General features: G+C 40.4%; 1 protein-coding gene across 3 annotated transcripts; it reads right to left on the bottom strand.

Annotated features, from left to right (window-relative positions):
- Positions 1–1238: 1238 nt before the first annotated feature.
- MRPS10 (mitochondrial ribosomal protein S10) lies at positions 1239–11996 on the bottom strand. Of its 3 annotated transcripts, none has more exons than XM_082663886.1 (7): positions 11877–11996; positions 9102–9166; positions 8941–9013; positions 6857–6993; positions 5773–5881; positions 4559–4648; positions 1239–4092 (listed from the first exon to the last, which is right to left on the bottom strand). In XM_082663886.1, exons 1-7 carry the CDS (start codon positions 11922–11924, stop codon positions 4009–4011), a joined length of 606 nt encoding a protein of 201 aa, XP_082520012.1. In that variant the 5' UTR covers positions 11925–11996; the 3' UTR covers positions 1239–4008. The 3 variants fall into 3 exon arrangements, with proteins under 3 accessions (XP_082520012.1, XP_082520013.1, XP_082520014.1); XM_082663887.1 differs by having other exon boundaries at positions 8941–9010; XM_082663888.1 differs by lacking the exon at positions 11877–11996 and adding an exon at positions 10975–11864.
- Between the last annotated feature and the right edge of the window lie 783 nt (positions 11997–12779).

Raw genomic sequence — 12779 nt, 5'->3', positions numbered from 1 at the left:
GAGATATAAATATATCAGTTTTAAAGAGGATTAGGACCCCACAGAGAACGGTGGCCTGAAGTGAGTAACAATAGTAAGGCTTTAAGGAGGACAGGGTTAGGAATTGAGCAGGGATTTGCAAAGAGGACCCTGGGGATCGCAGGCATTCAGCCATAAGCCTGGCTCCACGGGTAACGAAATGTGTGTGAGCAAACCAGTGTCTGCAGAGCCTGAGATGGGCCTGGCGCAAAGCCCCAGGGTTAACTGTCTCCATGCCAGGGTTCCTACAACCCAGTAGGCCCCTCCTTGCTGGAGCTTAAACTCTCCTGTTGCTGCCTCAGACAGTCAGGACCAATGTCAGCCTTGAGACCACAGGGATCGCGCTGTGGGTTACGCTTCTTGCCTTTATTCATACACATTTACATCTTTTCTTCTTTATTTTCCCCCAATCTCTTTACTTCTAAGCCTTAGGGGAAATGAGTAGCACACTTTGCTAATGTGCAAGGGGAAATAAATCTGGATTTTAGGTTTGAATAGTCTGCATTTAATGTGTGGGCATTTGAGTACATCCTAGCCTTTAAAAATTAGGTTCTGGACTTCCCTGGTGGCGCAGTGGTTGAGAGTCCGCCTGCCGATGCAGGGGACGTAGGTTCGTGCCCCGGTCCGGGAAGATCCCGCATGCCGCGGAGCGGCTGGGCCCGTGAGCCATGGCCGCTGAGCCTGCGCGTCCGGAGGCTGTGCTCCGCAACGGGAGAGGCCACGACAGTGAGAGGCCCGCATACCACAAAAAAAAAAAAAAAAAAAATTAGGTTCTGAGGCTCTGTCTTCACTAACCTGAACTCAGACAAATCAGTTTCACCTTTTCGTCTCAGTTTCATCTGTCAACTGAAAGTGCAATTAAGTGGGCAAGTCAAACTTAGTTTTCTCTCCTATAAAATGGGGATAATAGTAACTACTTTATTGGGTTGTTATAAAGATTAAATAAAATAATATCTGTAAATGCTTGGCATAATGTATGGTGGTTATCATAATAAGCATGCTACATGTTTTCTCATCTAAATTAAATTTTGCAACACTGAAAGGTGTTATCCTCACCTTAGAGATACTCTGAAGTCCTTTCCAGCTGGTTTTTAAACAGTACAGCACACAAGCATCTGCTGTATCATCAAATTTGTTCTGCCATCTGGTAATAACTGTCAACTGAAAAAAAAAAAAGCACAATCTAAAAGTCGAGAGTTATGTTTTATTTAGTGGACAAAACTGAGGACTTAAGCTCGGGACACAGCATCTCAGATAACTCTGAGAGACTGCTCCGAAGAGGCAAGGGGGAGAGCCAGGATATACAGAGGTTTTTGCAATAAGGACCAGGTGTTCGGAACATCAAAAGATTACCATTAATTAAAGAAAACCAGGTGTCTCGAGTTAAGGAATTCTGCACTTTTCTAAGTATGGGGAGATGCAAGTTTGGGCTCACTGAAATCATTCCTTTGATATGCACTTCAGCTATCTGGGGGCAGTATCCTGTGCTTCTCATCCTGAGTCTCCTCAGGGTGCACTGTCAGGGTGGCTGTAACGTGACGGCTTGATGGCTGCAACATCCTTTGTTTACTGATATGGCAGGCAATGTTCTTCATTCACATAGCTAGTATTTATTGAATGTCTATTATCTGCCTGGTACTGTGTGAGGTGCTTTACAAGTTACCTAATTCAATACTCCAACCTTCATAAGTTTTATTTCCTACATTTTACTAATGAGTAAACTGAGGCTCTGAGAGGGTTAAACACCTTGCCTGTTTATAGCAGTTAGTGGGTTTGAACTCTTATCTGACTCAGGCCTGTTTTCTCTACTCGGCTACTCATGAATGTTGCAGTAAAGCTAATTTAATAGTGTAAGAAAGGAAGAAGGGTAGCTGACAAACAGAAATGTTACAAAAATAGACTGATTTAAAATAATTGCTTTATGTATTTACTGTGGCATATCTAAGTGGCCAAAGGACATATAATTCTCTTTGAAAGCATCAAAACTAGGCACTGAACGAGTTTAATCTGTAGAGTCTACCAATAATTTAAAACAGACCTTTACACTATTTTATTTAATATGAAAAGAAACTATACTTCAGATCAGAGAAAATAACAGTGAACTCAGGGCTTCACCTCAATAAAAAACCGTCTCACTTCCTACCTGCCTTCTGCCATCCTGACATCAGGTCTACTTTTCTCACTACCTCCCGTCACCACCATGAACAGAAAGTTGAGACTTGGGCATTAATTCTAATTTTCAGAACATATATTTTACTCAGGAGACCCAATTAAAAAACAAACAAAAAGACGCTTCTCAGTCTATCAGAATAAAGAAATTACCTAGTTTATATCAAGTAGGCTTCAAATATGCCAAGTACTTATGCCAAGGAAATACCATGAATTTTTGTTGTGTGTGTAGTTTATCTCTGTATTTATCTTAAAACAAGATTTTAATATATAATTTGAAGTGCTAAGTAATCTGGTTTAGAGGCTACTTTAGTCTGAAAACAGCTGGAAGTGGATGTACACCTTTAAAAGAGAGCCACTGGAGGTGAGTACGCAGAAGTCATCCTATTATAATAAAGTGATTGACACTGTCTGTAAAAAAAGCACAAAAAAAAGGATCAGATGTGGGTCTACATTTTTAAAGAATTATTTCTTTCAAAATGAAAATGAGTCACAATGGCTGCTTTGCTAGATACAGTTAATTTTATACTGCTCTTGATTTATTGACTAGTTCTTAATTCTGAGGCTTATACCTGGGATAAACAGGCTTTAGGCATTTGTGAATGACACACTAGACAACTGAGCTGCAAACAGAATGAGGTCATGGGGCACAAGGCTGTAATTCTTTTCACGTTAATGACAGTAATGTAAGTCTGATACATGAGCAGTGTGCATTCAGAACACTCATACCTGATAGCAGGTCGGGAAAAGAGAACAGGGACTCTAGTTTAAGGGTGGAAAACTGAGAAGTCATAACTACCCCAAAGATATGAAGGAAACCACAAAAGACATGGGCCGGATTCTGCTGTAAAAAGGAAACGTATCACTCCCTTGGGGTTGATACACCAACAACCTCAGCCCACTGTCATCTTGCCTCTTTCAGAGCTTTTTAACTACTATTTAATTTTATGGAAAAGTAGACATCCCCAAACAAAAAGAGTGCTATTCACCAAAAGAAAGAGGTCTTATCAGCATGGAACTTAATAAGGGAAAAGTATTTATTTGTGCCTTGCACAATTTTTGAAAGCTGTTATTGCTATTCAATTTTTGGTATTTACTATAGTGCTGGGTTCAAAGTCAACAAAAGAAAAGCTTATTGAATAAATGAATTACAGGATGAATGAAACGATATAGTAATTTCTTGACAGCTGAAATTCCATTATAGTGACCCTTCTAGGCGGCCCTGAAAGGGTTCGGGCTACAGAAGAATTCGGCACATGCCACAAATGTGCTTGATCTGCTATAAAGTATATCAATTTTCAAGAATGTAATGCTTTACATGAGGTAAAACCTGGAGGTCACCACCCCCAAACTAGCATATGTCAGCCTGCACTGAGGTAAATATCAAAAACTTTAACTGCTCAGTGTTAAATTAACCAAAGTTTCCTTCTAGGTTCCTCAAAAGAAAGAAATGCATGTGAGGAATATTTGAAACACTTTTAGATGAATGAAATGATACAAATCACAATCAGTGCAAACTAATACTTGAACAACAGTGGAATAACAAAACATGAATCTGACCGTTTTGGTACAGAGTGGTCCAAACGGTTTGCTCACATTTGTTAAAATCCGAACTGAAACAATGACATGTATAAAAGAATAGATAAAGTGGTTCCTGCACAATAGTCTGGTGTATCGTAAACTTCCAATCCCTGCTTTCTACTGATCAGGCCGTGCGGCCTCAGGAGAGCAGTCAGGGTGACTTGAAACTGTCTTCACTGGAGACTCCCTCCACTTGACATGCTCACTTCACATCCCAGCACAAGTGGTCACTTTGAGACTTTATGACTTGCTTTCTTCTTCCTCCTCTGGTATTGTTTCCCAGATTGGCTTCTTGATGTGTTCTGGTAACTGTTCTAATTTTGTCTAAAGAGAGAAAAGCAAAATTATAATATAATGTGGACTTAACTCTTCAGCCACAAATGGAATTTATTCATTCTGTTCCCTCAGGTCCTCTTGACTTTTTTCTTTTACCCTCTCATCTTGTTGTAGGGCTTTGAAACAGAGAAGAAAACTCGATAGTAGATAAACACTCTCACATACATCATCTATTTGCTCCTCAGTGATCTCCAGGGACCACCAATCAACGTGGAACCCGTGTCTAGACAACTGCTAAGAGGGAGGGAGGCATCAGAGGTGGCTCCAAGAGGACATGGGCTGCGGGGGCAGCATTCTGTTGAGCTGCGCCCTGCACGGCAGATGTAGACCCCCAACCACTGTGGCAACTCTGCCTCCAGGTCCTCCCCTCCACCCAGTGGGCTGGAATCAGGCAGCAATGTATCAACACAACAATACACATCTCCCTCCAAAGAGGCAGAAATTCAAGTCATACCTTTGTAACTTCCATGGCAACTCCTTCAGGTAAGTTTCGCTGAATATATTCCAAGTAGACATCTGCTGTACTCCCAGTGAGATGTTCTAACTAAAATTTCAAACGTGAAATTGATTCATGCTATGCTGGTTAAAGCAGAAATTTTGAGGGTTTTTTTTTTTTTTCTGGTAAAAGCAGTACAGTCTTTTCTTCATCTGTAAAATCTTACAGAATCCCAATTTAAAAGGAAAAAAGTGCAGATCCTCTGGTTGAACTGAATGAGGGGAGCACAGCCGCAATGTCCCCTTTCCTCCTAAATGCCTTAAAGCCAGGGCTCCATGGAACCCAGCTGGCAAGCATGGTATCAAAACAGTGTAAGAGTTTCACAAAACAACTCAAAACAAAAGGAAACAAAAGACTAAATTATAAAATAGAGTTAGTATAAGATTTTGTGTGCTCAATGGCAAGGTGGATACAATTTTGGATTTTTCTTTTTCATTTAAGGGTAGGACTATGTCTTAATATTTGTAACTCTCAATGCCTAGTACAGAGCTTCTCATATAAAACATGCACAAGCACTTGTTTTAGTAACATTTACCAATCATTTACTATGAGATGAAATATTCTAAGTGCTTTAGATAAATATCTCATTTAATCCTCACACTAACTGTATGAAATTGGTACTGTTATTATTTCCAACTTAAAGATGAAGGACTTGAGGCACAGGTCACACAGCTAGTAAATGCCAGTACTTGGACCTGGCTGTCCAACTCCAAAGCCCATGCTTTCCCTTAACCACAAGACTGTGCTGACCTGGGAGGCTGCACAAATGAATGATAATTGACGAATGAAAAACCTTAATTCTGCCCATCATGGACATGGAGAATTCAGTGAGCATGTGAGAAGAATTATTACAGCTGTGTGAAAACGTAGCTAGAATTTTTGAAATATAAGCAAAATTATTCCAATGATAGCTTACTGTATAAAAATTAGTCAACATAATGTGCACTACTGAGTTAAAGTATGAACTACTCTGAAGGATGGCTTTACTTGAGTTTGATTTTCCTATCATGCTGCTTCTATAAAAATAAAAAAACACTTACCTTCTCTACCACTATCCGGCATGGGCTGACTGAAAGGAAGTCTACTGGGCAAGGTTAAAGGAAAGTTATGATGTGCTAGTGTGAAATCTGGGGCATTTCAAAAAAATGCCTGAATGTCTGAAATAAACTCACCTCTAAACATCTGTAAAGTGTTCTCATTTCATACTGAACCCTGTGCTTCTTGAAAATATGCACTGATTTGAGAAGAGTAAATCGCTCTATTTTCCTTGGAGGTTCATGTCTGGAAAATAAATGGGCGAAGCAACATACTTAAGCTAAGTGATGTTAGAACCTGAGTCACTGATATCAAAGCATGATTCCACAATATTGCAGGTCAGGCTCACGCCCAATTATAGGCGTTAACTACCATTTTACAGACTTCCATTTGTCAAGACTGTCATCTCTAACAACTGCTGTCATGAAGCTCCGGCTAAAATAAACCTGCAGACAGCAACAGGAACATTTGCCAGCGACCCAAAAACAAGCCTTGGCATGCAAGTGCACACACACATGCCTCCGGCTTTCACACCCTTGAGGTCTCACACTGACTAAACACATGAACTGTGAGGTGCAGCACCGTGGGCTGGACATGGTTGTAATGTCTGCCATGTATTACAGATACAGTGAAAAGCACAAAACCATGGTCTGTTACGGGAAATGTGTGAGTTCCTTCAGTTTTGCTAGAAGGCAAGACTGGCAAAGCTCCATATGGGCCTCGTTCAACATCAGAGAGAGCAGGTGACAAAACATAGGAGGTGGTTATACTTGACCCTGCAGTGGCTTCAAGGCCATACGAAGCTCGCCTTGCTCATGCATGAAAGTATTGGGTGAACGGTGTTTCTTAAGGCAGATTTGAAACAGTGAATATAATAGCAAAGATACCAAATCCAAGAGGCCTGAAAGAATTGCTTGTTCACCTAATCCACCTCCCCACCCCATGGAGATCCCAGACACGAGGGCTTCTTGGGCCTCCTAAGTCTATGCAGTTTCTAGAGAAAGGATTCCTTCATTTTCCTTGTTCACTCATTCTAGTATTTAAAAATTCTGGTAGACAGGAAGGGATGATCCTGCTTAGAATAATATAACAAACCTAATCTCTCTCCATCATGAGTTTTTATCCCATTTTAAGAGCTCAGACCTAGCTGGGACTGGCAGCATTTTCCTGACTGATGTGTTATAGCAGCTAACAGGTCAGATTAAGAAAGATCATACTTACACTTTAACAGAGATACCAAGTTCTTTAGCAGCAAGCGCCGCAAAATACTCATAACTGTCCAATACAGCCTTATCATGGCCTTTTACTAAAACTGATAGGCGCTTATATAACGTGTCTGGTTCATCAGAAACGGTTATCTGCAATTTTAAAATCAAAAAGAAAAGCTTCAGTCATGGTTCCTCTAATATTTACAACTGGAAAATTTAACGTATTACCCTCACCTGAACAACTTCAGAGTTTACTAATAAGTGGGGAGAAAAATGCTGAGTAACATCTTAACACAGCTTAAATATCTAGATACAACCACATTCAGACTCCACAATGACTCTTAAGAATCAGTTAAAATACAGTTTGAATCAAAAGGATTTTCAAGCAACCTACAAAATCACCGACGGAACCTTCAAGCTTAATAGTTATTAAACCCCAAACATACAACAGGAAAGGATTTGGGGTTCTGTTAATAAAAGTAGCCTGGTCAGAAGACCTGGATTGAGAATTAAACTCTGCCACTTAAAGCTGAATAACAACGGGCAAGTAATATAATCTCACTGAACTTTAGTTTTCTCACATATAAATAGGACAATACTTGTGCTACAGCTCATGGTATTTCTGTCGGGAACAAACAAGAGAGCATGGATTTAAGTGCTTATAAGTTATAAAACACTGTTAAACAAAGGCGAGCTATTTCTATTCATATTCTTTTTATTAGGTTTGTCCATGTTTATTTTGCCTGCTATAATAGAAAAATTACTCATTTCTAACTAAAATGTCATGACACTGACTGTACAAATAACTTCTACCTCTTCCACCCTAATACTTAAAGATCTTAGAAATGATGGGTTTGACATTTCTGACTTTCTTCCAAGAGGTGAATTACCTTTACTTCATTCATCCATCAAACCAGTAATTTATATTACTAATCCAATGTTTCAGAGTTAAATTACTTTGCCCTTGAAAGGAGATCTACTTACTAACCAGGAAGCTAGATATTCACTCTCAATTACCCCAAATAGGGTTGTTGGAAGAAGAGAGTACACTGATATCCTATCTCTTAAGTTGAGGGACAAGAGAAGGGGAATATAGCCCTAAAATGTATAATCACTGGTCTCTACAGGGTTTTAAAGATAATTCTGAATCTGTTACAAATATTAAAAATCAAAAGATTCTGCACAAATATTTGAATTTCATTTAGTTTGGAAAATTCAGACAATCTGACATCACTAGGTCTAATTTCCCACATGGCAACAACTGGCTACAGTAAGTAGCAGCTGTCTTGCTTATAAAGGGTACAGCCTGTCACTGTGCCCACCCTGTTACCGTTCCTTACAGGCCTGGCCTACGCAGGCATCTGAGCTGGAGACCTGGGGTTTATATATGCTATGAAGTGAAAACGCTGAACCAGCAGGCCATTAGGTATAACACAATTCCACTTTGGTGCTCATGGTGTGCACAGATGATTATATACAGACAAAGGTCTAGAAGGATACGTACCAAACTGTTAAAGGGGATTATTTTTGAGGGGTGGGGCTGGAAGCATTTGGAATTTAAAAAACTACAAATTATAGTTTGTAGTTTTAGGATTTAAAAAAACTACAAATAATACAAAAACTGGGTTGATGAAATCATGGCTTTCACTTAAAGGAAACAAGGTTACACAGCTGCTCCTGGATTTTCTCTACTTGTGATAATGCTCTCTCTCACAATAAAGCACTGTTCACTGTTCAATAAAGACGTGAAGCCTACCACCACAACCAACAAATTCCATAATATAATACCAAGTATTCAGCATCATTAATTATGACAACGCTGTACACTATGCTGAGCTAAAAGCAAAAGACTACTCACCCCCACAGTTATTTGGGGTAAATACTTTATTCGATTAGCTCTTACCTTAATAGCCTGAAAGCGACCATGAGCACTCAGGGACATCAGTGAATACTTTCCTCAGGTGCACTGTGCACCTGCCAGTATTCCAGAACAAATTCTTTTATTCATAAAGTGTTTGGGAAACAGCCCCAAATGAAATAATGAGGAAAATTTATTGCTAATGTAGCTTCTTATGCCAAGAAATAGGGAGTGCATACCGTAGGCTTGGTCAAATCCTTGGGAACATCAACATGTAGGTTTGAAAACTGTACCCACTTCATATCGGTGCTGCTATGTGCGGAAACAAAGAGAAACCTAAGTAAAACAGCACAAGTGCCCATTTTCTTATTCAATTTAGCACATCCAATTATATACTTACAGAAGAAGGCCACCATTTTTGGCTGTACTGCTCCTAGAACTGCATACAGAAAAATTCCTTGAACCCTTAAAAACAGGGGGATGTGTGTTAGAATTAAAATCAATTCCCAAACCATTCACAGTTTCCATGAAAACCCAAAAGATGCAGGATGCTTCAAATAACAGGCTATCTCATTATTTTAGATGAAGATATTGGGGTAACTAAATTGCCAAGTTAGATTTCATTTAAAAAAAAGAGAACAGTGGTAGAGTTGATAATCAGAAAGGACTCTCAAAATACTAGATACTATATTTTTTAAAGCTCAGGAGCAAGAACTTTCTTTTTTTAAATTAATTTATTTATTTTTGGCTGCGTTGGGTCTTTGTTGCTGCACACTGGCTTTCTCTAGTTGTGGCAAGCGAGGGCTACTCTTCGTTGTGGTGGCGGGCTTCTCATTGTGGTGGCTCCTCTTGTTGCGGAGCACGGGCTCTAGGCATGCGGAGTCAGTAGTTGTGGCTCGCGGGCTCTACAGCGCAGGCTCAGTAGTTGTGGCACATGGGCTTAGTTGCTCCGCGGCATGTGGGATCTTCCCAGACCAGGGCTCGAACTCGTGTCCCCTGCACTGGCAGGCAGATTCTTAACCACTGCACCACCACGGAAGCCCAGGAACAAGAACTTTTTTAAAAAAACAATTCTCACATTAACAGCTATGAATTAAACATGCAGACATCAAGGAAGAAAACATGTGGCTTCATTTTCCCATTTTTTTTTACAGATTAAATATATTTCAACATAATACTTCTTTTACTTAAATATTTTCAAGCATTAAAAAAAAGCGTCTTTATAATTTAATTTATGGAGCTGGAATAAGAATTCTAAAGTACCCTTCTTTGAAGCTTTCATACACCTTTTCCAGCATATTTATTTCTTGGCTTGGGTGAGACAACTAGCTTATAAACGTCTAATTTTATAAGTAAGTTGAAATACACATTGGAATTTACACCCATCTTATATACCACTACTGTGCCTCATACTGCAACAATACAGCGTTTCCAAATCCTTACTGTCAGCTCCCCCCGGTGGAACAAAATTTCTAGTTGTAGGAAACCTACGGTACTGTATGTAATACACATTTGCCACCCGTTTTTTTCTTAAGCTTTCCCAAGATTTAAAAGTGTAAACTGAGAAACTGGAAGCTCAACAGGATCCTGAAAAATACTTTAAAGATGAGAATAACAGTTTAGTACAAATGAAACTTAATTAGAACAACAGAGGGTCACCTATGTTTTAAAAAAAAAAAACTATTCTTAGCTAATTATCCTTCTTCTACTCTTCACCCAAGATGGAAGCAAATCAAAACTTTCACAGTCTCTCTTGGATCAAGGGAGAAAAGCAAAAAGAAGAAAGGAAATCAAGCACAATACAAGGTAGTAAGAGGTATGTGCCATTTTCCACACATAATCACAGAGGAAATTCCCTCCCCACATTTATACCCCTAAGCCCACAATCCAGTTGTGTAGAAGGCCCACAGGTCTAAGGAATATGACACTTCCCAGGCATCTTCTCCCAGTATAAACCCCCTGCTTTTAAAAAGTTGGAGCCTAAAGTGCTATTACACCCACAAACTAACCTTAAGAAGTTCTTAAGTTTTCCTTCCTTATTTTTGCTTTCTTTTTTTTGAGGGTGTGGAGCCTGTTCTGGGTAAGTGCGTCTTAAAATAGTTCAAAATTTCAACCACTAACAGCGCCTGATTTAATAACGGTGGTTCTCAAAGTGTGGTCTAAGGACTTCTGAGGGGCTCCTGAGACACCTTCAGAAGGGGCCCGGGAGACTAAACTTATTTTCATAATAACAGTAAGGTGTAATTTGCAACTTTCCCACTCTATTCTCTCACCAGTGTACAGTGAAGTTTTCCAGAGGCTGCAGGACGTGTGATATAAAAACAGATTGCAGAAGCAGCTATGAGAGCCAAACTGTCTTCTATTAAGCCAGACATTAAAGAGATTTGCAAAAACGTAAAATATTGCTACACTTCTCTCTCAATTTGTTTGGGAAAATATGGTTGTTTCCCATAAAAACGTTAATTATGTTAACAAGTAATGAGTTTATTAGTGTTATTTTTAAGTGAACAAGCACTTTTAAGATTCTCGGTTGTATTTTCTAATAAGCTAAAAATTGATAGCTAAACCCCACAAAAACCAAAGCTCTTCGGAGTCCTCAACCATTTTTAGAGTGTAAAGAAAGGGGTGCTGAGGCCAAATAACTTAAGAACCGCCGCTTAAATTTTTGCTTTTTCTCCAAAGAACCGAGCAGAGGATATCTAACCCACTCCTCTGACTTCAGCGATTCTCATCTAAATCTCAGAAACCCGGGTATCCGTAAAGTATCTCAATCTGGTTCCGTGCGAAGCGTCTAAAATCTCGTGCCACCTAATTTTCGCGAGGTCAACCTTCTTGACTTCTCTGAGCCTCAGTTTATTTCGCAAACGTGAAAGGCAGGGTCTGGAACATTCGCTATTCAATATCCTTTCCAGCCCTGACAGTCTACGATTTTTCTAGTTCCTGTCTTTGCCCTGACTCATTAACTTACGTTTTATCCTATGAGAGAATTCGAGATAAAATCAGCCCTTTTCTCGCCACCTTCCTGCAAACAACGGGCCGTGCGGAATAAATATCGCGGAAAGCTCCAGATGTTAAGAATGACAGGTGGCAGCCAGACGTAATGGTAACTGTCCTTGGGCCAGTTACCCAAGGACCGCCTAGTCCCCCCAGCGCGTCCCCCCAGCGCACCTCATACCTGCCAGAGACGCCGTCCAAGGGGCCCAAACGCCGTCCGCGCCGCCATCTTGCCGATTCCGCTTCCCCGGATCGCTTCCGGGGTCACAGAGGAGTCCGACCATAGAGTTCTGCAAAAGGAGAGAGTGTACCCTTGTGTTCCGGCACCGGAACAACCATAGAGACGCGATTCCACGCGCTCCGAGGGTGGGACTGTGAATGTAGCCGGCTTCCTTCCGGTCGCAACCTGACCTGTACGCCGTCTTGTAATAGTTTCACCTCGTATCTAGTTACCGAGTTCTGTCAGCGCTTTCCTTTTCAAATCGTGTTTGTCCTTTGCGGTTCCTGTTTTGTTGGATGCAAACACAACAAACACATGCTTGGAAAAAATATGAGTAATATATTGACACTGGTTATCTGAGTAGTGGATGAATGGTTGATGCTTTTTCCTATTATAACGGAGCAAAGGGCTTGTGTGCCTGTGGCTCGCAGAAAGCCAAACTGACAGCGGGAGTTCGTATCCGAGTAAGGATTTATTACAGGGCGCCAAGCAAGGGAGTAGGAGACAAGCCTCAGATCCACTCCAACTTGGTATTTGAGTTAGGGGTTTTTTGTTTGTTTTTTAAAGGAGAAGATCAAAGAGACTGGGATTAATCACCTTGTGACATTTCTGAATTGTAGTTTTGGAAGTCACAGTGTCTCTGTTTTAGGATTCCCTGGCCAGGTGGTCCATGACTCGGGATCTGTTACCTCATCTTGCCCTGGAGAAACAACCTGAGTTTGTACTTGAATGGTGATAGCTATAACAGCAATAGCCTTGGCAGGCTGCCCATGTCCTTTTCAGAATCAGGCTCCCTCTGTCAATTGTGACATTCAGAGTTGGCTGGTCTCTCTTAGCCAGTGGAGTTTTCCTATAGCTCTCCAA

This window comes from Grampus griseus (genome assembly GCF_964374135.1).
Source record: "Grampus griseus genome assembly, chromosome: 10".
Lineage (NCBI taxonomy): Eukaryota > Metazoa > Chordata > Mammalia > Artiodactyla > Delphinidae > Grampus > Grampus griseus.
The sequence above is the reverse complement of the archived record's forward strand: the minus strand, read 5'-3'. Positions and strand labels throughout refer to the sequence as shown.

Excerpts from the sequence above, each read along its gene's own strand:
- MRPS10 (XM_082663888.1), bottom strand. The coding sequence starts at position 11,076 with ATGTCTGGCTTAATAGAAGACAGTTTGGCTCTCATAGCTGCTTCTGCA. Across the intron at positions 9,167-10,974 it reads GAAAACTTCACTGTACACTG|GGTTCAAGGAATTTTTCTGT; the intron begins GTGAGAGAATAG and ends CCTGTTTTTAAG. Across the intron at positions 5,882-6,856 it reads CTTGGTATCTCTGTTAAAGT|ACATGAACCTCCAAGGAAAA; the intron begins GTAAGTATGATC and ends TTTATTTTCCAG.